At 41.1% G+C, this 26,125-nt stretch overlaps 1 protein-coding gene across 8 annotated transcripts in view; it reads left to right on the forward strand.

Annotated features, from left to right (window-relative positions):
- ANKS1B (ankyrin repeat and sterile alpha motif domain containing 1B) overlaps positions 1-26,125 on the forward strand; it is a 1,164,007-nt gene that overhangs the window by 1,094,239 nt on the left and 43,643 nt on the right. For all 8 annotated transcript variants that reach the window (XM_040234922.1, XM_040234916.1, XM_040234918.1 and 5 more), the window contains 4 exons: positions 4,119-4,247; positions 6,456-6,527; positions 23,939-23,950; positions 24,848-24,934. In XM_040234922.1, the coding sequence (XP_040090856.1) occupies positions 4,119-4,247; positions 6,456-6,527; positions 23,939-23,950; positions 24,848-24,934 (300 nt within the window). The remainder of the gene's footprint in view (positions 1-4,118; positions 4,248-6,455; positions 6,528-23,938; positions 23,951-24,847; positions 24,935-26,125) is intronic.

Here is a 26,125-nt window from a genome sequence, read left to right on the forward strand (position 1 = left end):
TCCTGTTCATGTTAGAGAGCTAGATCTTAATCATAGCTTTTAATTATTTACTGACATCCTAACAAAACTTTTCCTTAAGAAGAAAGTAAGAATATAAATAGTGTTTCCCCTTTGTATTCTCAGAACACATAGAATATGTGATATCTTCAGTTTCCTAACAAAACTTTTTCTTAAGAAGAAAGTAAGAATATAAACAGTGTCTCCCCTTTGTATTCTCAGAATACAATAGAATATGTGATATCTTCAGTTTCCAGTTTGGAGGATAGGACGTTACACGATATGATGTTTTTGAATTAGATATCTGGTGTACATGAACTAAAACCATGCAGTTTTACCACCTTTTGAAATAATGAAAAGATTAATAGCTGCAGTTTGGAATCTACCATCCAATAAACATCTATCATGGAATTTTGCAAATTTTTTCTGCATTATAACTAAATTCAGTTAGTGGCTTATACTTTTCAGCCGGTGGTATGAGACATTTAATTTAATTACATTATATTGAGTATGGCCCAATTATAATCCTTCAAACTCAGCAGGCTAAGAATTTCTAGTTGGCAGTTGGTAAATACCTATTAAGCAGAATCAATTCTCTGTTTAAAACTTTAATCTCAAATTATGTTTTTCTTTCGTATTAGAAGATTAAGTTTTATTTGAGTTGGAGGGATAGCTAATAATGTACATTTTCTTCTGTTTAATTATGTCCTAAAGGAAAAAATACATACATAAATGCCAAGTAAACAAGGTTTTAAGCCATGACCAAATTCTTGAACTATTAAGATCATTTAATACATGAACCTAAAGGAAAGGTTTTTCTCTAAGTATTTTAAGCTATAAAGACGTAGCCTGAAGATATTTAGTAAGAGTGCCTTGAATCACTATAATTTCTCTTCTGCAATTACTTAAGCCTTTTAAAGAGTACTGCCAGTCACTAATTGTTTACAATGTGACAGACTTTTGTGATTTTATTTTGTTATTCTAATTAAACATTATTGCCTCATAGTAAACCATGTTTTGCTAAACATAAGACTTTATTATAAACCGTTATTTCAGATAAAAGACTTTTTAAGTCTGTTTGATTTTTAGTTAATATTTAATAAGCATTTTTAACTGGGAGATTATTAATTTTTTAAATTTACCTTAAGAAATACAGATAATATCTGGATATAAATTTACTGTTTAATAGGACCTAATACTGGGCTTCACAATTGAAATTATTTTATATGTGAGGCAAACCCCTCCCTTACTTTTTCTCTCTACTGCTTCTGCATGTTATCACCACTCTACCTGTTTCCCCCATAGTTCATTCCTGCTATAATTCAGCCTCCAAAAGGACAAAGACCTAAGGCACCCTTGCTCTCTAAGTTCTTTTGTTTTTACTGTCCCTCAAGGAGATGAAGCTGAATCCAGCCCCAGGGCAGGCCACATCTGCCCTTTACAATAGTGTAATGATGAGTCCATCCATTCCCACTGAATTAATTCCAAAGAGAAAAATCAACACCTACAAACAGAGTCTTCTAAATACTCTTATATATAAGGTTAAAAAATAATAATAATAAGTTGATGAGTTTCCAGGAAGAAAAGAAAATTATTTCCTTATAAATTCAATTTTAAGAATACTTTTTCCTCTGTTTGAAAACGGATTTCTAGAAGTAGCACTCAGTATGACAAAATTCAGTTTCTATTTCCAGAAAGGCAGATTCAGTCCCTGTAGGGAATTTTTAAAATATTTGGTCTGGAGCATAGTTTCTGGGCCACAAAGGAAATAAGGATTCTGTTTCTCTTCCCTATAATTATCTTCCCTCATTGCATGTCAGGGAAGCTTGTCAGAGCACTCCAGATTCGGAGCAGGTGGTTTGGGATTTCTGGACAAAGTGGAGTCATAGGAGAGCAGATGATGGCGCTGCCTAAGCAGATGAAATGGACGCACCACTAGATTCTTCAAATGCTTACCAAATAAGAGATCGAGGTCATTTCCAGACTGACGTGCTATGTGCTGTTATTCCCAAAATGGCTGCTCTGACTTCTGTGGATGATGTAAATATTTGGATCAGCATTCTGCTTTAAGTGTATGTGGAACTCACGTTGAAATTTAATTATAAAAGTGCCTGAGTTAATTCGGCAATTAGAGAATGAGTTTGCATATGATTTGCATGCTTAACGTACAAACACCTGAAATGTCCCCATAATCCCAGCTTCATCCCACCCATTCCCACCCCCAGCCCTCCCCCAGCCCTTGACCTGCAACCCATGGTACCCCCAGCTCCTGCCATGTCTGTTCAGGCTTTTCTGAAAACTGCCTGTTGAGCTTGGCCAAGGTGAACCTCAGCTAAACGATGACAAGGCTAACGCTGAAGACTGGATGCTTGGTTTGCGTTGTCACATCAGCAGACACTGGATCCAAGGATCTCTTGAGGTCAACCAGCTCCCTTTGTATCATTCCACGAAGTTGCGTGCAAACTTCTGTTGTTGCGTTAACAGTGTTACCTGTGACTTAAGTGTACAACACCTGTTTGCTGTGTTGTTGTTGCTTTATCAAGGGAGGGGGGAGACCAGTGTTGTCATTTAATGGGGGAGATGAGAGGATGATTTGCTGGATGTGGGGAAAACTTTGAATTAAGAACTCACTGTTGCATGTTTCCAGAGTTTTAACTATTATCATTTAAAGGTTATCACACTCACCTTTGAAATAATATTGAAATTCACATATCCTGCATTTTTAATTTTATACTAGTTTTTTTAAGAGCAAATCACAGTCAGCTGAAATAAAGATCCAATCATTTAAGAGAAGGAAAAGAAAAGATCAAAATAGCAAGTCAGAGGAAAACATAACTAATTAATTACAACTAGTTACTGTTTTTACAAAATAAAAATCCATATAAACAAAGAGAAAACTTAAGAATGAGTCAGGGATGGGTCATAAAATGAAGGATTTTTGCTTAAAAATGCTTACGTAAATAAACCAGATAAAGTCTTAATGATATCAACAGATGGAAGATGGGAGAACTGAGCCCTGTGCAAGTAAATTAGCAACTGGAACAAAACTAACAAGCAGAGTAGCTCAGAGAGAGGAGCTGGGGGTTCTGACCAGTCACACACTCCAGTGAGAAGCCAAGGAAATAACATGAGGCTCATTTTTCTCTTCCCGTGGTTGGGGTTGACAGATCTCAAAGAGAAAATTTCAGGCTCTCTGCCCCACGAAATGGCCCGTGCATTCCTAAGAGGCTCTGGAATTCTTCTGTTTTTAAAAACCAGTTAGAAATTTGACTTTATAGGCACTCACACTAAACCATTACAGTAATGAAACATGTTGAAGTTAACCTTATAGAAAATAGTCATTAAAATGATGGGATGTCTTTCTGCCTTAAGCCTGTCTTAGTGGGCTCAGGTACTGTGTGATATACTGTCACATGGACTGTGCTTGTACTTGTGATCAGGCTCCCCAAGTACATGCATAAGCACATATGACCAAACCTGATATTTAAATACTTATTCTTCATTCATGCTTTAGGTTTTCTGAGGGAGGTGTTTGAGTATATCCAAGACAATCACGGTGGCATTATATTGATACAAATGAATTCAGAGGAGGGAAACTAGGTATCATCCACCAGTACATTTTCTTCTGAAATTTTGTCTAGTATCACGCCTACCATATTTTCTCTCCAGAGATACAGAATTTTAAAAGTACATGGTACATGTCCTCATCAGGAACTGAAATTTATAAACCGGTGTATTGTGAATGCATTTCAAACTAAAAATTTCGAACAGTCAAGCTTAAAAACAGAAAAGTCTTCCAAAGATTATATGTTCTTTTCTGTTGGAACAGACAATTATGACTTAGTAAATCATTTATGAATATCTTCGTGTTTAATTTTAAGAGTTCTTAGCTTAGGCTGTCATTCTAAAAATAGAGTAAATCAACTTCTTTCATACCTCAAAAGTTAACTCAGCTTTGGGAAACAGGATGCTAGGACATATAAAACAATGATAAACATGTAATACACCCAAATGTATTTGCACCTTTATGGCACACAGGTTTAAGATCAACTCAGGCCAGCTATAGTGCATGAACTTAGCCTATTTACTCATGCTACCTCTAGAATAAATGTGATTTTCAGACAGGAGACTGGGGAGAACCTTCCATTACCTTGCGACCTCCAAACGAAGCCACAGCCTCAACTCCAGTGCAGTACTGGCAACACCACCCGGAAAAGCTCATCTTCCAGTCATGTGATTACAAGGCTTTTGTAAGTTACCCAGAACTGAGTGCTTGGGTACCAGCAGGAATAGAGAGTACATTTCTAGCTTGTTTGCTTTTATATTCAGTATCCCCAGACATCCATCACTGAAATTCCTAAAATGTTTTCCCCTTCTCTTTTTTTCTTAAAGAAGCCTTCTTCAAAGGCTACTTGGAAATTCCAAACAAATGGAACTTTATAACCCTTTTGAAAATCTTGTAAGCTTAAGGTCTGTTTTGCCTTCTTCATATATAATTGTATATTTTAAATTAAATGTGATAAATTGCTATCTTAAAATGCAAATGACTGTAAATAGAGCACATATAGGCATTTCCCCATAACTCACCAGTTATCTCAAAACATTGGGTCTACAGCTTTATGTAAATACCAGATTCTTTTCATTGTCATCATTCGAATTATATTACTAGGCCTTTTTTTTTTTTAAGATAGGAGAGGGAATCAGGCTTAGCTGAGATTATGAGTGATATGAGCAGGTAAATGTTCAAAAGGTACCATCAGTTTAGGGGCAGGTGGTTGTCATGACTATAGCAGGGAAAGGGGCTGAACCCTCAGCAGAACACTGAAACTGTCTTTCTTAAAAATAAGTGTTTTAATTAGGACAAAGTTTCCTGATAACTTAAAAGATGAGGATTTCATATTTTCAAAAATAAGATAATGAAAAACATCAAAAAGAAGATAAGGATTTCACCACAATCATTGTCATTAATTTATGAAGATGTAAAGGTCCTAATTATCTCACAGCAGTTTAGTCTTTATTTTGTGCTCTCTGCCCCTCTTTAACTGCTTATGTCTTGAAGCATTGGACTTATTTCAGTCATAATCTCCCCCGAAACTGTAAGACTGCAGTTCCTCCTTCTTCCTCCAAGACCCAGACACCAGATCCCTGAGCCTTTCTGAGCATGCCTTGGAAGCCTTTGACTGAACCCTCTGCTATTGTGCCTGTGCACAAACTCTTCAAGTCTGAGATCTCCTGGGTCTAAAAGACTGATTCCCAGCCCAGTTTTTGCAGAGCGCTAGGGTCTCCTCAATCACGTCCAGAAAACAATCATTTTAATACACTCTTTTAAAAAGACATATTGAGCTGTTTCTTTTCTCTCTTTTTTTGAAGGAAAGTAGAGAAAAATGACAGATGGAAAGAACCCTATTGAAGTTTCAAAAGGTTGTGTGTGTGCGTGCTAAGTAACATCTGACTCTTTGTGACTCTATGGACTGTAGCTCGCCAGGCTCCTCTGTCCATGACATTCTCCCAGAAAGAATGCTGCAGTGGGTTGCCATGCCCTCCTCCAGGGAGTCTTCCTGAACCAGAGATCGAACCTGAGTCTCATATCTCCTGCACTGGCAGGGAGGTTCTTTACCACTAGCGCCACCTGGGAAGCCCCTTTCAAAAGGTTCAAGGAGAGTCAATTGATAGGAAGGCAAAATAGACATTTTGCTAAAAACTTTTTGCCCCCAGCCAGAACTTGGGAGTGTGTGTGACCATCTGTACTAAGGCAGCATTGGAGCCTATCACCTAACAGCAAAGTGATTGGTGATTCCTGGAAGGAGATACTGCCATCCTTCTCCTGCCCTGTTCAGCCCCTCCAGTGTCAGTTTGCACCAAGGAACTCAGCTCCCTGGGCTGTGGAACAACTGAGAATGGCATTCTCCCTCCCTGCATACTTCCAGCCCATTCTCAGGTGGATCAACCACCAGGCACGGAACTGAGAATGAAAAGGGTCCAAAACTTTTCTCTGCCTAAAAGCAGCCTAACATTAATTACCTATGCAGCCAACTAAGTCCAAATGGGCTGTACGTTGCTTCGCTTCTCAGCTGTCTCATACAAGCCTGTAATTACATAGATAGTGATGTGATTTATTTTTGCAGACATTGCTGCTTCAAAAAAAAAAGGGAAAACATTTTTAGATGGCCCCATTTTGCAGTTAAATATGATCTGAAAGATGGCTTCTTTAGAAACTACTGCAGTTTTATTATAAGGAGCAATTTACAGCTTTCAGAACTGTGGTTAATTCTGCTGCATTCTCTGTATACATCATTTATTTGTTAGAATTAGTTACTTTTAGTTTTTAAAAGTTATGCAGCAGCCTACAACCAGGAAAGCTGGCCAGTAGTACTTTTACAATCTGCTTTTAAGTTGCTACTCATATTTATGTTCTGTTTTTCATAAATCGTTGATTTATTTATTTTTTTGTATTTCAGTATTTAGGTTCTATGCTGATAAAAGAGCTCAGGGGGACAGAATCAACCCAAGATGCTTGTGCAAAAATGCGGGTAAGTTTGCCAAACGATTTTATTTCTTGTCGCTGAAATACTAAACACTGGGTATGGATACAAATTGCTGCTTCTCAAATTACTATTTTCTTCATTTGTTGGTCTGCTGAATCACACTGGTGTTATATAAAAAGGTGTTTGGGTTTTGTTCATGTTTATGCCACTGTACTTTGATTTGATGTCTATTGGATGCAGTTACTATTACTTTTAAAGATTTAAAGTAATTTTATATACATTGATCATCTCCAGATTTGGAGAAAAATGACCTTTAGTTTACTATGAAAAAAATATTTTACGCACCCACTTGGCAGTCTGAGAATACTTACTGAAAAGACTGCCAACTAACGAAAAATTAACAAATGCAGGAATATTGAGAGCCTATTATATAAAGCTAATATGCCTTAGGAGCTTCTTAATTATTCATTTTTTAAAAATAAGAAAACCATACAACTCCAAATTGAATCATGTAAGGACACAATCTTAATAGAAATGGCAATTCCAAATGTCTGTGATTGGTGGCTGCTGGGTTCCAAGAACCCTGTATTAGTCGAACCAGTGCTCCCTGAGAGAGATCCAGTGAGCTTTTTCTTTCACGTGTCCCTTATTCTTCCTCCATAGCAGATGTGTGGAAGCCATGGTGCTATCTGACTGATGATACAAAGTAAGAATATTGGACTTAATCCAATAGCAACTAACCAGTCAAGTTTGAGATCATTAGCAAGTGAAACCCTAACTTCTGTTTATCATTTATTTTATACAAGCAGCTTTGGTGGGAAATACTTAAAAGCATGTAATTTAACAGTCATTGCTCATGGAACACTAAACATGTATGACTCTTCATGACATTGATGTCTCTGTATGTAATGGCTGATTTGATATTTTGATGAATTCAGTAGCAGAAAGACTGAAACAGTTTTCCTTCTATTTAATGTAGGTATAGTATACTTAAATTGTCAGGACCAAGGAATCTTTATTCCAGGTACTGTGTTTAGATTAAAAAAAAAAAATCCCTGATATGTGCAGGAGCTCCAAGTTCTAGTTCTGTTGTTGCTTACTTGCCTTAGGGGTCACTTTTTAGTCATAATAATAACTGGTAAATTGACTGAGTAGTTACAATGTGCCAATCTTCTGTGCTGAATACCTTGAATGTTTGCTCATCTAATCTTTACCACAAAGCTATGAGATTAATACTGTTGTTATCCCCATTTTGTAGATGAAGAAACTGATTAAATAACTTTCCCAAGATCAGACAGTGAATAACTTGCCTATCTGGGACTGGGTCTGACTCCAGAGCCCAAGCTTTTAACTACTACATTCCCCTGCTTTTCCTGGGCTTCATTTTCTTAGAAAATAAGAACATTGGACTAGATCCCATTAGGGTTCTTCCTGGTTTTATAATTCTGGAAAACTTGTATTCTAATTATCTGTCAAAGAACAATAAGAAAATGGGAAAGGTTTTCAATCATCAAGCCTCAATAATTTTAGAGCCATTCATGAACATGTCGAGAAATTAATTTAGCATCTCTGATTTAATACTATTAACTCAGCTATCTGAATCCAGCTACTTCTATGCAGTAATGAGCATAAATAGCACATAGCACCATCTAAAATACACCAGATTTAAATTTCAGTCAATTTCTTGAAATTAAGTGGATCTGAAATTCCATTTGGACAGCAATATCAAAACCATTTAATAGTCTCAGTGGAGAATAATTTAGTTAAATACTTGTCTGTTGCTTAAAATGAAAAAGCCATCTATTTAGAAGCCATTCTTCTGTTCTTTAGGGTGTTTTTCCACTTTCCTGCCCTTGGTGTTTATTTTGAGTAGTTTACATGAAAATAAAGAACTTCATTGCTACTTGGGATATCACAGACCCTTATTTCCCATCTTTATTAAATTAATATCAGTCTTTGACAGAGTAGCTAAAGTTGCACTCACTGGGTTCATCAGAGCGTTTAAACACCAGAAGTGCAAATTTGATCTGCTATCTGGGACTATTGAATTGTGAACTAGAGCTCTCACTGACTGAAAATGCTGTGGATCTCAGTTTGCAGTTAATGTTCAGTTTGAACCTCCAGTTACTGTTCTCTCTGTTTCAATATGGTGACATTTCAGCCAAAAGTCCCAGTAGAATCAGATCTACCTAGGGGAAGTATGTTAGGGCAGGGGTCCTCAACCTCCGGCATCTAATGCCTGGTGATCTGAGGTGGAGCTGATGTAATAATAATAGAAATAAAGTGCCTTGGGCTTCCCAGGTGGTGGTGATAAAGAATCTGCCTGTTAAGGCAGGAGACATAAGAGACATGGATTCAATCCCTGGGTTGGGAAGATCCCCTAGAGGAGGGCATGGCAACCCACTCCAGTGTTCTTGCCTGGAGAATCCTATGGACTGAGGAGACTGGTGGGCTGCAGTCCATGTGGTCACAAAGAGTCAGACATGACTCAGCTACTGAGCACGTACACACACACTACCCCTCACATGTGCCAATTGAACATTTATTTTTTTTCAATTAAATATTTATTGCCCTGAGTTTTAAAATATCTGAAAAGGTGGATCATTCATTTTGATAAAGAAATAGTTTTAGGGTAGTTTTAGGAACCCTTCAGTTCAGTTCAGTCGCTCAACTGTGTCCAAATCTTTGCGACCCCATGAATCGCAGCACGCCAGGCCCCGCTGTCCATCACCAACTCCCGGAGTTCACTCAGAGTCGCGTCCATCGAGCCCATGATGCCATCCAGCCATCTCATCCTCTGTCGTCCCCTTCTCCTCGTGTCCCCAATCCCTCCCAGCAGCAGAGTCGTCTCCAATGAGTCAACTCTTCGCATGAGGTGGCCAAAGTACTGGAGCTTCAGCTTTAGCATCATTCCTCCCAAAGAAATCCCAGGGTTGATCTCCTTTAGAATGGACTGGTTGGATCTCCTTGCAGTCCAAGGGACTCTCAAGAGTCTTCTCCAACACCACACTTCAAAAGCGTCAATTCTTCGGTGCTCAGCCTTCTTCACAGTCCAACCCTCACATCCATACATGACTACTGGAAAAACCATAGCCTTGACTAGATGGATCTTAGTCAGCAAAGTAATGTCTCTGCTTTTGAATATACTGTCTAGGTTGGTCATAACTTTTCTTCCAAGGAGTAAGCATCTTTTAATTTCATGGCTGCAATCACCATCTGCAGTGATTTGGGAGCCCCAAAAAATAAAGTCTGACACTGTTTCCACTGTTTCCCCATCTATTTCCCATGGAGTGATGGGACCAGAGGCCATGATCTTCATTTTCTGAATGTTGAGCTTTAAGATTCAGTCAGTTCCATCACTCAGTCATGTCCGGCTCTTTGCCATGCCATGAATCACAGCACGCCAGGCCTCCCTGTCCATCACCAACTCCCGGAATCTACCCAAACTCATGTGCATCAAGTCGGTGATGCCATCCAGCCATCTCATCCTCTGTCGTCCCTTTCTCCTCCTGCCCCCAATCCCTCCCAGGATCAGGGTCTTTTCCAATGAGTCAACTCTTCACATGAGGTGGTCAAAGTATTGGAGTTTCAGCTTCAGCATCAGTCCTTCTAAAGAACACCCAGGACTGATCTCTTTTAGGATGGACTGGTTGGATCTCCTTGCAGTCCAAGGGACTCTCAAGAGTCTTCTCCAACACCACACTTCAAAAGCATCAATTCTTCGGTGCTCAGCTTTCTTCACAGTCCAACTCTCACATCCATATATGATCACTGGAAAAACCATAGCCTTGACTAGACAGACCTTTGTTGGCAAAGTAATGTCTCTGCTTTTGAATATGCTATCTAGGTTGGTCATAACTTTTCTTCCAAGGAGTAAGCGTCTTTTAATTTCATGGCTGCAGTCACCATCTGCAGTGATTTTGGAGTACAAAAAAATAAAGTCTGACACTGTTTCCACTGTTTCCCCATCTATTTGGCATGAAGTGATGGGACCAGATGCCATGATCTTCGTTTTCTGAATGTTGAACTTTAAGCCGACTTTTTCACTCTCCACTTTCATTTTCATCAAGAGGCTTTTTAGTTCCTCTTCACTTTCTGCTATAAGGGTGGTGTCATATGCATATCTGAGGTGATTGATATTTCTCCCGGCAATCTTGATTCCAGCTTGTGCTTCTTCCAGTCCAGCGTTTCTCATGATGCACTCTGCATGTAAGTTAAATAAGCAGGGTGACAATATACAGCCTTGACGTACTCCTTTTCCTATTTGGAACCAGTCTGTTGTTCCATGTCTGGTTCTAACTGTTGCTTCCTGACCTGCATATAGGTTTCTCAAGAGGCAGGTTAGGTGGTCTGCTATTCCCATCTCTTTCAGAATTTTCCACAGTTTATTGTGATCCACACAGTCAAAGGCTTTGGCATAGTCAATAAAGCAGAAATAGATGTTTTTCTGGAACTCTCTTGCTTTTTCGATGATCCAGTGGTACCAACTAAATTAAACCATTTAGGTACAGACATATGTAGTAATTTGAGGTACATTCCAGTGTGCTAACATAAATAAAAATTTTGTGAGATTTTTTTTAAATTGCATACTTATCAACTGTAAATTTTTTTTTCATAACACTTACTTCAGCACGTTCACTTTGCCCTAGCAGAAATCAAGCACAGTCTTCCCTTCTCAGAAGCACTTGAAGTGTTTGATAGTCTCAACTGGTTAATTTCTAAGTTTATCTAAGCTTGTTTATTCATCTCTAAGATCCCCTCAGTCCTGCTGCTGCTGCTGCTAACTCGCTTCAGTCCTGTCTGACTCTGTGAGACCCCATAGACAGCAGCCCACCAGGCTCCCCCATCCCTGGGATTCTCCAGGCAAGAACACTGGAGTGGGTAGCTATTTCCTTCTCCAGTGCATGAAAGTGAAAAGTGAAAGTGAAAGTGAAGTTGCTCCGTCGTGTCCGGCTCTTAGCGACCCCATGGGACTGCAGCCTACCAGGCTCCTCCGCCCATGGGATTTTCCAGGCAAGCGTACTAGAGTGGGTTGCCATTGCCTAAAGATAATTCTACATTGCTCTCCTAGTGTTCTATTATACACCTATTATTTCAATTAAAAATATATCATAGTTAACTAGTGGTGGTAAAGAACCCGCCTGCCAGTGCAGAAGACAGAAGAGACACGGGTTCAATCCTTGGATTGGGAAGATTCCCAGGAAGAGAGCACAGCAACTCACTCCAGTATTATCTGGAGAATCCCATAGTCAGAGGAGCCTGACAGCTCATAGAGTCAGACACAGCTGAAGCAACTCAACACACACACACACACACACACATTTATAGGTTTCCCACAGCCCCCCCCCCAGATCTAAATCCTAAATAATGCCCATCTTAAAATTACCTTTTAAATTGTGGTTATTGGGAAAGAATCAATAGAAACTTGCAGGAAACCCTGATCATTTTTAAAGTAAAATTGCCTTTTTAAAAAATAAAAGCCTACAAAACTATCTTAGGAAGAATGATTTCTATGAATTATTTTGCACTTCAGTGGTACAACTTAGCTGCTTATTTCCTTTCCCATGACAGCTTTACAGACATGTCTATTCAAAATTAAAATTTTAAGACCTATCTTAGTAATACGTGAGAAGCTGTAACAGATCTCTGAACACATTCATTTCGTGCTGCCGTTATGTTCCTGGTTGGGTTTTCCAGCTAAATGTATGCTCAGAGACAGAGTCTTCATTCTGAAAGGACGCCAGAGAGGAATCCTGGCTCTGCGGTCCTGAATGTGTGCTCCCTAACATGTTACACAGCGAGCAGGGAACCTCCGCTCTGTCACACCTCACATCACACTACATAACATCTGGCTGCCCCTGCCCCCTGCCCCATAGAAGGCAGGAACCTTGTATACTGTGTTCCCAAGGGCTGCTGTGTAACAGCTGCCTTAGGAGCTGGTCGTGATGATTCCGTAAAAGAATGTCTGTGAAGGGTCTAGTTCAGTAAAATCTTAAAACACGTAGACCTCTTCCTTCAAATGTTTGAGAAATAAGTAAATTGATGGTTAGCTTTGTTCTGGAATGCTTCATTTGTTTTTCCGCACCTCTAATGCCGGTGCCGCAGCCTTTGCCCCGGTTTTCTGTGTGTTAATACACAGTATAAAAGAGAGTATCCAAACACCTAGGAACCCTGCCCTCTTCTGTCCAGTTTTGTTTTGTTTTGTTTTTAATGTATTTATTTTATTATCTGGCTGCACTGGGCCTTAGTTGTGATGTAGGGGAACTAGTTCCTTGGCCAGGGATTGGACGCAGGCCCCCTGCACTAGGAGCATGGAGTCTTAGCCACTGGACCACCAGGGAAATGGCTTCTGTCCACTTTTTAAAGGCCATTGCCAAAAGGGAGAAGAAAAACAAAAGGGCACTGGGGATGCTATATGTAATTTTCATTTTATATTTAGGGGAGGTAATTTGTTTCTGAACTGATTGGGAGTTGCCTTTTTTAAATGATGTGTCCACAGACTGGACTTTATAAAGCAATAGATTCTTTTGGCCTTTCAATTCTCTTTGGTATGAGTAGCTGCCACTTCAAAGATTCTAAGTACAGAGTTTGGTGAAATGAGGGATTTGTTCTGACCACATGAGGTTCCACTATTCCATTTTCCTCCCTAGACTTACTCATACCCTATTCCCCAACCCTGAATTTTGTCCCAGGGTATATGTATCAGTAATATACAGCACTCTCACTTCCCTAATTAAATATGCCATTAGAAACACATCTGCTCCTGTAAGAGGTAGGCCGTTTTATTCAATTTAGTACTCTGAAATCTGACTTTCTCTAATCCCATATTTGAGGGTTAGAATTGTTCATTGGTGTATGTGTTCAAGGAAATTTCCCTTAAAAAAAAGAAAAGGAAATAACTGTTCTCAACTACAATAAGGTAGAAACCAGCCTTTCTGATGTAAGAATGGAAATATTTTAAAATTATTTTTAAGTCAGCAATAAGCAAATCTTCCAGTGTGTTTAGATTTTGGAACTTCTGTTTCCCAAAGGGCTTACTTTCACAATCCATTCAGGCTTCTTGTTGAGTCTGTACCCTTTAATTTATATGATTTCTAAACTTTCAATCTGGAAGCAATTCTAAAGTTGAATTTTCAAATATATAGATTCCCAAATAATTGTCTGTGCCTTGGTTGAATCGTGAAGACCATCTTTTTTCCTGTGCTTGCAAGGAAAGAAATGAACGGCAGAGAATGGATTGGAAAGCTTGAAAAAGGTAGATTTTAGAATCAGATGGAAATGTTAAATTAAGAGTCCTCTTTCCTTAGGAGACACTCAAACAGAAGTCATGTTTTATATATATATAAAATTTATTTTATATATATATATATAAAATTTATTTTTTGCCTGTGCTGGGTCTTCATTGCTGCAAGGGCTCTCTCCAGTTGTGGTGTGTGGGGCTACTCTCTAGTTGTGGTGTGAGAGCGCCTCATTCTGGCGGCTTCTCTTGTTGTGGGCCTTGTTTAGGGCCCTCGGTCTTCAGAAGTTGTGGCTTCCAGGCTCCAGAGCACAGGCTCAGCAGTTGTGGCACATGGTCTTAGTTGCTCCATGGCATGTGGGATCTTCCTGGAAACAGGGGTCGAACCCATGTCCCCTGCTTTGGCAGGGGATCCTTTACCACTGAGCCACCAGGGAAGTCCCGGGAGTCATGTTTAGTCCTTCTGCACTCGTAAAAATCTCTTCTGTGAGGAATTATTTTCCAAAATACCTTCAGGGATTACATCTCAGAAAACAGGCTGGGGGACAAAAAAAACCTATAAACAACTGCTTTTTAAAAAGTTTCTGTGGCCCAAGTTTCAGGGGAGAATCAAATTTTGTCTTTCTCTCAGAAGTCCTGCACAAGGCAGGTGTGTGGTGTGTGTTGTCGGTGTGTGTGTTAAAATAGCAATACACACACAAACAGTCGCACTTCTAACCCTGTTGCCAAGCTTTCCTGGGTACTTCTTGCTTTGTGAGTCTTGTCCTTTCTTAGGGGTCTATCCCAGTGGCAGACTAAACCACCCAAGCACCTTATCCCAGATCATCTTCATACCCCAGATCTCTTTATTTTTCATTTTTGTTTTATTACTCTTGTTACTGGATTTTCTCCCGTGTAACACCCTCATTGCTCCACATCGCTAGAAGATTTTGTGCACCTCTTCTGTCTTTAATTTCCACTTGTCTGAAGCTCTTTCTAAACATGGTGAGTCAGTTGTCTTTGATCCAGACATGTTGCTCTGCTGAATTTTCATTGTTGCAGCCATTTCACTGCTGTCCTAGCATGTTGGCCCAGAGATTATTCAGTTATCCTCACGGATTCCAATTTTACTTCTGCCCTCCTTTGCTAGTGGGATGCTGTGCTCTGGAAAGCCAGCCATCCTCAGAGTAACAGTGATAGCCCAAATCTATTGATGCTAGGTATGTGTCATCTCACAGCAGCTCCACAAAGTAGATGCTATGCTAACATACCCATTTTACAAATGAAGTAACTGAGACAAAGAGAGGTTAAAATACCTAGCCACATAGTTTGAAAGGGGTGGAGGGAAGACTGGACTCCAAACATACCCTCTGGTGTTCTTACTGTAGTGAGTAGAGGAGGCCCTGGAAGAAGGAGCTCCTCATTGGGTCCCTTCATAAATTCAAGATAACCCCCCAACCAACACACACACACTCACTCTGAAGCTGTACTTAAAAGTGACAGATTGAAAAAGTCCCTGTGTTTTTGCACGTTTACAATTGGCTTTTCTCACTTAAAAAATCTTAAATTTTTTAAACTTACATTTGCTTCTTACAAAAGCACTATACATTCATTATTAGTCAACTTTCAAATAGAGATACAGAAAAGAGAAAAAAAAAACAACTGTGGTTTAAAAAAATGTAGTTTTATCATCCCACAGTGTTAAACACCAGTTAACACCTTGTTTGTATGTAATCCTCCAGACTGATTATACATTCATAAGCATCACTTTTCTACCAAAAAATGGAAATATTATGAGCCTACTGTTTTAATCTGTTTTTAAATACATTTTGAAACATTTTTATTCCAATAACTATTCATCCCCAATATTATTTGTGCCAGTTGAAAAATACTCCGATCCATAACTGAACTAAACTTAATTAACCATTTCCCCTGGTTGATCATTAGTTTATTTCCATTTTTTTCCAGCTATAACCAATACTATGGATAACATCCATAAACCTAAGTCTTTTGCAACAGGTCTGATTATGTCTTTAGAATAAGCCACTAAATGTAGAATGAGTAGGTCAAAGAGTATACCCATTTTGAAACTCTTGATAAGTATTGCCAAACTGCCTTACAAAAAAAATGTTCCAATTTATACTCCGAGAAGCAGTCTACAACTATGTATTGATGTTTGCTTGTCACATCTCTCAGGATGTGTTGGATGTGTTCCCAGTTGAGGGTGCATTGGCGGCGCTAGTGGTAAAGAACCTGCCTGCCGATGCAGGAGACTTAAGAGGCACGGGCTCAATCGCTGGGTCAGGAAGATCCCCTGGAGGAGGGCATGGCAACCCACTCCAGTATTCTTACCTGGAGAATCCCATGGACCGAGGAGCCTCGTGGGCTACAGTCCATAAGGTCTTAAAGAGTCAGACACTACTAAAGCAACTTAGCACACACGCATATGGGGAATTTCTATGAGAAAACACATCTCCACCATGACCCCTGGGCTTATCAGCTCTATCTGGTCAACATCTATTCTAGACATAACTCTAGGATCTGTCTTTAGGGCCCAAACCCTTTATTTTATGTGCATAATGTTTTATTATACTTTCACAGTCCCTGAGGAACCATGGCCAAATTAAATAATACTTGTTAATTGTTCTGAAGACCAAGATCTGCAGCTAAGTGCTAACTAAGGATTTTTGGAAATCACTTGTCAAGTGGAAATTGCGTGTTTTGATAAATTAACATCTCTCTGAATTAATGTAAGTTGCAGCACAACTTTGTATGCGTGGCAGCAGAGAACAGTTCTGACAGTGACTTTCAATCAAATTGATCAACTGTATTTTTAGAGCAGAAATTCTCAGTGTGGTCCCCAAACTGGCAGCACTAGCAGCATCTGGAAACTTGTTAGAAATGCAGACTCTTGGGTGCTACCACTGACTTGCTGTCTCAGTCTGTTAGAGCCACTATAACAAAAACTGGGAGAAATTTATTTCTCATAGTTCTGGAAGCTGGGAAGTCCAAGATCAAGGCCCTGGCAGGTTTGGTGTCTGGCAAAGGAACTTTTCCTGGTTCATAGAAGGTCAGCTTTTCACCCCGCCCTCTTGACAGGAGGGGCAAGGGAGCTCTCAGGTCTCTTTTATAAACACAATACTTCCATTCCTGAGGCTTCCCAGGTGGCTCAGTGGTAAAGAATCTGCCTGTCAAGGCAGGAGATGCCAGAGACACATGTTCAGTTCCTGGGTCGGGAAGATCGCCTGGAGGTAGCCATGGCAACCCACTCCAGTGTTCTTGCCTGGAGAATCCCATGGACAGAGGAGCCGGGCGGGCTACAGTCACAAAGAGTTGGCCACAGCCGAGCACACACACATGCACAGAGTCCCTTTCCTGAGGGCTCCACACTCATGAGCTTGCAATCCTGTAAAGGCCCCACCTCCTAATACCATCAGTTGGGCATTAGGATTCAATGAATGAATTTGGGGGTAGGGAGTGCAAACACTTGGCCTACAGCACTTCCTGAATCAGAAACTCTATGGGTGGCATCTAACAGTCTGTTATTTACCAAGCACTCCATGGGATTCAGATGCTCTCAAGTTTGAGAACCACGGCGTTGGTCCATGGGCAACCAGTAAGGCTGTCGTGTAGATAGACTGTCCTGGTAGAACATTGTGCCACGGTGCCTGGAAACCAGCCAGGGCTGGAGGAACAGAGATCGAGGGCATTGCTTTGTGCCCTGCAGACTCGCCCAGGCTGTGTTCTTTACTCTGACAGTACACACAGTAGCCGAATCTTAGGCAGGAGGACTGGTTTAAATGGCTGCCGCTTGCTGCGCTGTCTCTTCCGGTCACGTGGCCTTACTTAGGCTCTATATTCGCCGAGCCTTTGGGTCAGAATCCTTGTGACCAGAAAAGCCCTTGTGAGGTCATTTATACCCTCATTTCCCGGCCAAGTGCGACTTACCCCAAAGTCGTTAGGAACAGATGGGAGTGACACTATGATTAAAGAGCAGAGGGGGAAACTTCTCAGCTTTGCCTCTGATGATTCTTCTGCCCTCTCAAAAAGGCTTTCCTTCTTATCTTGGTGCTGGCAGTTGGAGCCAGTTTCCTGCTGCCAAGGCCTAACCCTCTCCTTGAAGCTGAACTATCACGAGATCTGTGAAGCGTTTGCCACCCCAGAGGAGTCTGTCTCAGTCCATCTCTCATCACATCCGTGGTTCTCCTCCCAAGTTCTTCGGAGGCCTCCAGGCCTGGCTCAGGGCATCTGGGTTCTCTGCAAAGTGTTCTGAGCTCTCCACGTGTTGAGAGGCTGGGACTGCAATTCTCCTCTGTAAAGCTGGCTTCCTACTCATTGCTGTACATTAATTGATTTGGTCATTCCTTTAACAGTCATAGATTTCAGCAGCTTTTAGATTGATTCCTGTAAAATTGATGGTATTTAGCCATTTTGACCTTAAAAAAAAAATGGCACCTTCATAAGTTTCACCTGAGACCGTGTGCTAGTCATTGTAGGACAAATTTGGAAAGGTGGGGGCCGTCCTCATGGAAAGGGGCGGGCCTCACGGGGAAGCTGACAGCCCCACCCGCACCGCGAGGGGAGGGAAGGGGAGGAAAGCAGCCCCTTCAGCCAGGAGGCCAGAAACTGACCAGAAGGCGACTCCAAAACTGAGCTTTTCCCAGAAAGTGACCTTGAAACTGAGCTTCGAAGGGCAAGAGATCATTTCAGATGGCTAATTTGCAGTCTACTTTTTCTCTCTTAACAATCCCTGCAACTTAGCTGGTTTTGCCAAATACAAAAATCACCACAACATTGCTTGTTTGGTGTGGTTTTTTAATCGTTTGAGAGTCACTTGGGGCTTCCAAACATAAACGTTTGATCCTGTTTTAATTTACTTGCTGAAACTAAATATAATAATTAAGCATTGAAATAAGGAAAGTATTATATGGCAAAATTAATAGTTATGACTCAGCGCTGGCTATCTCACTAGAAAGCATTCTCAGGGTAGCTTTGTGTAGGTTAATATATGGTATAAGTTGGATGGCAGTAGCCCATTGAGAAATCTGTGTCAGTCTGTTCTTCTTTTTTTTTTTTTTTCAATCTGTTCTTAAAACATCCCCTGGCAATGATCAGATTTTGTAAGAATGAGGGGTCAGTGATATCGTCCCTGCAGGCTCTTCACTCTATACTGACTATGGGGCACAATTGATTCCTATTAGGAGCATAAATGTCACTCTGGACCCAAACCTAACATTGCAGCTCACAACTGAAGTGCTTCTAGTCTCAGCTCTAAACCTCTTTACTCTCATTTACCCATGAAAATCCTGCTTTGAGATCTGTGCATGCTAAGTCACTTCAGTTGTGTCCAACTCTTTGCAACCCCATGGACTATAGCCTGCCAGGCTCCTCTGTCCATGGGATTCTCAGGCAAGAATACTGGAGCGGGTTGCCGTTCCCTTCTCCAGAGGATTTTCCCGACTCAGGGATCGAACCCAGGTCTCTTATGTCTCCTGCCTTGGCAAACACTTACCACTAGTGCCACCTGGGAAGCCCTGCTCTGAGATCCAAGGGCCCCTGTATTGCAAAACAATATGTTCTCATATTGTTGATTCTGCATTAGAAAATAAGAAACTATTTTGGGGGTGTAAGGCTAGAAAAGCTCAATGGCAATTTCTGACTTGATACAAATATTCCAAGCAGTTCATAATTTGTACTTTAAAAGGGAATGAAAAGTGTTTGAAGAAAATTAAAGATGGTTGTTACTACTTTCCTTGGTGAATCCAAAAATCCCTCTTTAAAAAAAAATGCTGTAAGAGTGTTCAGTTACTTTTTCTATTACAAACAGTATTTCAGGGGCCTGCCCCCAGAGAGGAAATTATGATCCCTGTTCTGTATGATGCTTGAAAACAATATAAACCCGAGTGCGAAAGAAAAGACTGGCTTTGAATTGATTCGGTACTTGCATTTTATTATAGGTTTCAGAAAGGTAGCATCTGTATACAACTAAATACTGTTTCTCTTGGAATAATAAAAGGATGATAATCTTAACTGGGGAAATTGTGAAGAAAATACAATGAAATATCACTATATTCTTTCAGCTTTCAGCGGGAGAGCAGGATGCTGCAAAGGTGAAGTTAATTTGGGGCATTACCCATGAGCATACAGCTGATTAGGTAGGCAGAGGTCCTCATTACAAATTAGTCTCCCTGTGAAGCTGATGGTTTTCCCTAGTGGTTCAGAAGCTAAAGAATCTACATGTAATGCACGAGACCCAGGTTCGATCCCTGAATCGGGAAGATCCTCTGGGGAAGGGACTGGCAACCCACTCCAGTATTCTTGCCTGGAGAATCCTATGGACGGAGGAGCCTGGAGGGCCACAGTCCATGGGGTTGCAGAGTCGGACATGACCGAGTGACTAACACACACACATACACGTGAAGCTGGTGGGGATTTGAAGACTCTGAGAAACCTTAGAAATTCCACCCAGAGTGTGGCGTAGTAAAAAGGGCAACTGGGAACAAAAGGGAACCGCAAAAGAAAGTTTGCCCTGAGCACTTTACTGAGGAAATGGGCCTGAAAAAGAGAAGTCTATTTATACAAATAAATAAGGCTTCAATTTTTAATATACACCTGTGGGAGTATTTACCATCCAGAAACACAGCAAAGCATGCAGCTAGGTCATAGAAACCAAGTTGCCTGAGACCAAGTGCTTTGTAATTCGAGCACTGTTGTCCAGACTAGGTGCCTTCGACCCTGGATCGGGGGGAGAAGGTGGGTACAACACTGAAGGAGAAGCTGGGGAGGAAGGGACTTCGGCTTCTTCGGTCGGGCTGAGGCTCCAGGCTCACATTTTCTTTTTGTAGTTTTATTCATTTATCCATTTTTGGCTGTGCTGAGTGTGTGGGCTTTTCTCTGGTTGTGGTGCATAAGCTGCTTCTTGCAGTGGCTTCTCTTGTTGCAGAGCACGAGAAGGCACATGGACCTCAGGAGTTGCCACTCCCGGGTTCTAGAGCACAGGCTCAGTCATGCACGGGCTTAGTTGCTCCATGGCAGGTGGGATCTACCCAGATCAGGGATTGAACCCAAGTCTCGTGCATTGGCAGGCAGATTCTTTACCACTGAGCCACCGGGGAAGCCCTGAGCTCACATTTTGATATCTGAAAAGCCTTCATAAAATGAAGCACTTATTGGATTTCTTGCCTCCCTGATTAGCCAGTGAAGACTCAGTATATTTACCTTCTTTCTCTGTATTTTCATCTTTCATTAAAATCATGTGTGAATAGACCTCTTTAAAGCTCTGTAAAGTACACCATCAGAAAATCCTCTAGAAAGAGATTGGATCTGTGTCTCTTGTACAGAATAAAAATGCCTTAAAGGAGGTGATTACCCCGAAGACCTCCCACAGCCCCTCTCTGGCCGGATCCATCATCATCTTGTCTTGACTCAGTGCGAAGAGAAGTACAGTTTGGGCCACAACATGCAGCCACCCCACCACCAACCCTCCTAGGCCTTTGTGTAGCCTGCAACACTGGAACCCCATTGTGGCCTCCAGTTAGGAAAGCGAAGATTCTTGATTCATTGCACCATTGAGGTTTTCTGTGTCTGCTGCCACCATTCGCCTGAAGCCCCTTTTGGTAAAATCAGCAACAGATTTTTCTATTTTTCCAAGCTGGGGCTTTCAGCCAGGAAACCCAATAAAAGCAGCAACCACTCCCATGCGTCCCTGCCACTGTGCTCGGCACAGATTTGCAGGCCTTTTTAGTCCTCTTGACATCGGGCACTGCTCCCACCCTCTAAGGAATCTTCTCTTGACTTCGTGATCCTGCTGTCAGGCTTCTTCCAACTCTGTTTCAGTTTCCTTCATTGACTCTACTTTCTTCCCCATTTCTTCATTAATACTTAACTTCTTAAGTATTAACCATCTCCTGCAGCGTGATTCTTAGCCCTCCTCTCGTTCATTCTGAGCCACTTTGTCTGCTCCTATTTCCTCAGTCACCCACTCTCTGTGTTTGGATTTCCAGATCTAATTCTTATTTCCAGTTTCCTGCTGGACAGCTCTGCCAGATTATCAAGGTGATAATCAGATTCAGAAAGGTTTCTTGCAAAAGTGCAGTCTGCTCTAGTGGTCCTTATCTCAGCTAATGGCCTCTGAGTCCTCAGCATCCTACCGCTCACCATGTGGACCAGTCAGAGATCCTCTTGATTCTTCCTCATCAGAATGGCAGCTTCCCTTCCATTCTCCAGAGCATCTACCCCAACTTGGGAGCTTAGGACTCTGGTTTAAATTTATACCTTCCTACCTCCCCACGTTCAGCCTCTAGCTGTTTCAGTCCATACAACCCACTGTAGCTATCTTTCTGCAACACAGACCTGATCAAGCCACTCCCTACTTGAAAGCATCCAATGGATCCTAGGTTGGCAGAGTAAGTTACAACCATCCAAACCTACTCTACCATCCTAATCTCCCACCAGTTACCCAAACCCAGCATATTATTTCTCATTTCCAGATGCATGCATGTGTATGTTGACTCTGTTGCTAAAACGGCTCTTTAGTCCTCTTCTGCCTCCTGGAGAATCCTATCCATCCTTGAAGAGCAGGTCAGCCACCTGGCTCAGGAGGCAGCTGGTTGAATGGATGAAGACTTGCCCACTCCCTCATGCAGAGTGAGGCTCTTCCTGCCCAGAAGTCAGGAAGGACTCTGTTCACATCTCTGTCACATTTGTCAACATTTGTGTTATAGCTGCTCTCAAGCCAGGAATGGTGATATGTCTCTCCCTGTCCACGGCAGACATTGTTCCCAACCCTCCTGACTGCAGAGCCCAGAAGCAGCTCAGAATCCATCTCAACATAGCACTAGACAGCCACATTCAGCAGACGGAAGTCTGCACACGATCTGAGGTCTCTGTGACGTCCCCCAAAGTAGACTGCATTTCTCCAGCTTGTGGGCCACTTAATATCCACTCAGTTGCAGAATGAATAACAGATGGCTTTTCTTTTTTCTTTGGGATGGGGTTTCTTAATACTTCATAACATGTTGGTATTTTAACCTTATGTTAGGGGAACGTGTGTGTGTTAGTTGCTCAGTTGTGTCCGACTCTTTGCAACCCTATGGACTGCAGCCCACCAGGCCTCTCCCTGAAATTCTCCAGGCAAGAATACTGGAGTAGGTTGCCATTCCCTTCTATATATGTTAGGTGTATGTTAATACTCTTTCATGTCACAGATGGCTGTCCATGAGAGTGTATTTGCAAGAGATGGGCGAGGTGATTTGTTGGAACCCATTGTTACTCTTTGCAAAGAATTCTTCACACGTATGCACACGTTCAGTCCACCATACATTCCATCCCTTCACACACACATTCAGTCCACCAAAGTGCTGCCTGTTCCTGCCACAGCCTCTCTCTTTACAGAATTCAGCCCACGGTTTTACCTTCCAGTCAGCATGCTGCATGTTATTTCTTCTAGCCTTCAATTTATCTTGTACGTTTCTAAGAGTTGGTTGGATAAAGTATTAAAAAATAAAAGTATCTAACCTTACATTCCAATTTCATATCTCTTTTTGGCAATCACAAAAGAAAACTGGTGAGTCTGGGTAATTTTAAAACTAGTTAAAAAGCACTTCATGGCTACTGCTTTTTTTCTGTACTGTATGAAACACTTAATATTACATAGTAATACTCTCAGTAATCAATTTTCTTTATCTCTGATGCAAATATAGTAGCTCTCAAAAAGGTGTGTCAAAACAACCAGGAAAATGTGAAACACCTTTTCCATGGCTCAAGCAAAAAATGAAATGTAATTATCATTACAGAGTTCAATGAGTTGTATTCAAACTATTGGATCTTCTTTCATTCTGGTCACATTTCAGAGTTTATAAATGAAAAATGGGTAATATAAATGAAGAAATCAAGAAAGTTCATATTTTCCCTCAATTCCCTTAATGTACATAAGACAGCTGGTCCTGGAATGCTCAAAGCAGAAGGCTCGTGCGTGTCAGTCATAATAAGACTGTGCAATGCAGCAAACAGAACAATGAGAAGACAGTAAAGACAAAGGAGAGACAGGGTCTGGAAAAGCCTGCAGCAGTTTCTGTAAGATAACAGTTGTTCTGCATCAACATGTATCTATAGAGCCTGTTCTCTTTACTGTCTAATGAGTCTGTGCTGTTGGTGAATTACTGAAATCGCTTCCTCTCACCTTTTTATGTATTTTCTCTCCTATTATGCTCTCACCTGTCTTGTCGGGAAAATCCATCAGGCTAACTGTCAGGTAGGTTCTTCTTGATGTTTAATGTGATTATTGGGAATGTCCACAGCAGGAAATGAAGTAAACAGACTGCGGGTGACCTGTGATGAATGATAAAACTAACCAGAAAAGGCAAATGCTAAATTACAGAGAAACTTTTTGCAGATGCATGAAACTGTAGAAGCTGCTAACGCTAAGCACATTCAGCCATTGTGAACATCTAGCATAAGAACTTTAGCCTAAGGGATTAACCTCACCTCTAAATGATGAAGTAGGTTACCTGGACTGTCCGGTTTTACCAGGGCTCAAAATACAGCCTGCTCCCAGAGGGATCAAGTGTCATGGAGTGGTGGTATATCCTATGTGGCCACAAGCAATTCTGCTGCAAATATGCTACCATCTTTTACAGATTTGGCCAGGTGCAAGAAAAATTCACAATGATGTATTCTAAATCCCGATTTTAAGTATGTATTCAGACATGCCTTGTACCTTGAAGAAAGAGACTGGGAAGAAACGGGGAGAGGTGGCATGTATTTTGTTCATGCTAAACTCACCCTTGGAGTTCCATCTGACATGGCTTAACTCTCTTCAAAAGAATGTTGCTTGCAATTGCAGTAGGGGACGGAGCTGTTTGTTTCTCCTCTTGGTGTCACAAAAAGGCAGTATTCCTTCACCCACATGAAGCAGCAGAAAAGCTCTATTTAGATCCTCAAGTGCAAGACAGATACTTTATAAACCTAAACCAGAGCTAAGCCCAAGAGAAGAGAGACATATATTTAAATTAAAGTATGTTTGGTGTATGTGTGTGTGTTGTTGTTGTTTTTAACTTGAGCTTATTTTTATCTTTCAAGAGAAAAAATTATGTGCTACAGTTGCCATGCAACACAAACTGCTCTAACAGCTTTCTAATTTTAATTTCAGAAGTCTACAGAGCAAATGAAGAAGGTCCCTACTATCATCCTTTCAGTCTCATATAAAGGAGTCAAATTTATTGATGCAACAAATAAGGTGGGTACCATACCTCTACAGTCCTGAGTAAATGATCTAAAATCCTTTGCTTCCCATCATACTTAACATCCCCATTTTATTTATTTAATTTTTCTTAATGTTTTGGCCACATCGTGTGGCATGTGGGATCTTAGTTCCCCAAGCAGGGATCAAACCTGAGTTTAAGCCTTAACCACTGGAGTCTTAATCACTGGACCACCAAGGGAAGTCCCATCATCCCCCATTTTAATTACTCCCCAACCCCCACCTTCATGCTCCCTAAACACAGCTGTAGATACACACACACACAGAGGGGCATCTTGCATTTGGAGGCCTGATCCAGGATTTCTACACATATTTTGCATTCACCTTTCCAAGGTACCTTCCCTCATAGACTGTGCTGTTCAGGATCCGACAATATCCCTTTGGGTCCAGGGAACATTAAAACAGGAAAAATCATATCTAGAGTGAAAACGCATCAGTGTTCATTCCTCCGTCAGAGGAAGTGTCACTAGGAAACAGACTAGAGTATTTGTCTTTCCATTTTCTCCAGAGATAGGCCTGTCCTTTCTTTTGATGTATGTAATGAATACCTGCACAGGAACACACGCTCTGGCTTTTACATCATATAATTGCATTTCGTTCTCAACTATTGAGATGGAAGAGTTTCAGCTGTATTGTTTTCTTAAGAGGCACCATCCGAAAAGCTCAGGCCATGCTGTGACCATGCTATGACTGGGAGAATGGTTCATGGGCTCCAAGGTCAAGTGCAGACAAACGGGTTGCATTTTACTTCAAAAGTGTCCTTTCTCGGCAAAGATGATGGAGTGCAGGTGCTAAACTAGAAAATGTGGGTGTGACCACTCTCACCCTCCAGAAACTCAAACCTGACTGGCTCTTCCTCCCAAACCCCCACATGTCCCTGCATTTTAGTCTTACATCCTTCCAACCAATAAAGTATAGAAATTGGGGAAATGAGGTGATCCCCATTTGTGAACACCGTTTGTTTTCTGGACTACCTACCCAGTCTTCCCAGTTGGACCCACTCCATTCTGGGGAAAGGAAGCCGAAGGTCATGAATCAGATAAATTTAAATGATGGAAATTTATGACCAGGGCACCTGGATTTAGATTCAGGGAAACATTCTGTGGCCAATGACTCTTGACTGTAACAAGCCTGACCATCTGAATTCCCAGATTTAATGGCTTTCAT

This window comes from Oryx dammah, unplaced genomic scaffold (genome assembly GCF_014754425.2).
Source record: "Oryx dammah isolate SB20612 unplaced genomic scaffold, SCBI_Odam_1.1 HiC_scaffold_29, whole genome shotgun sequence".
NCBI lineage: Eukaryota > Metazoa > Chordata > Mammalia > Artiodactyla > Bovidae > Oryx > Oryx dammah.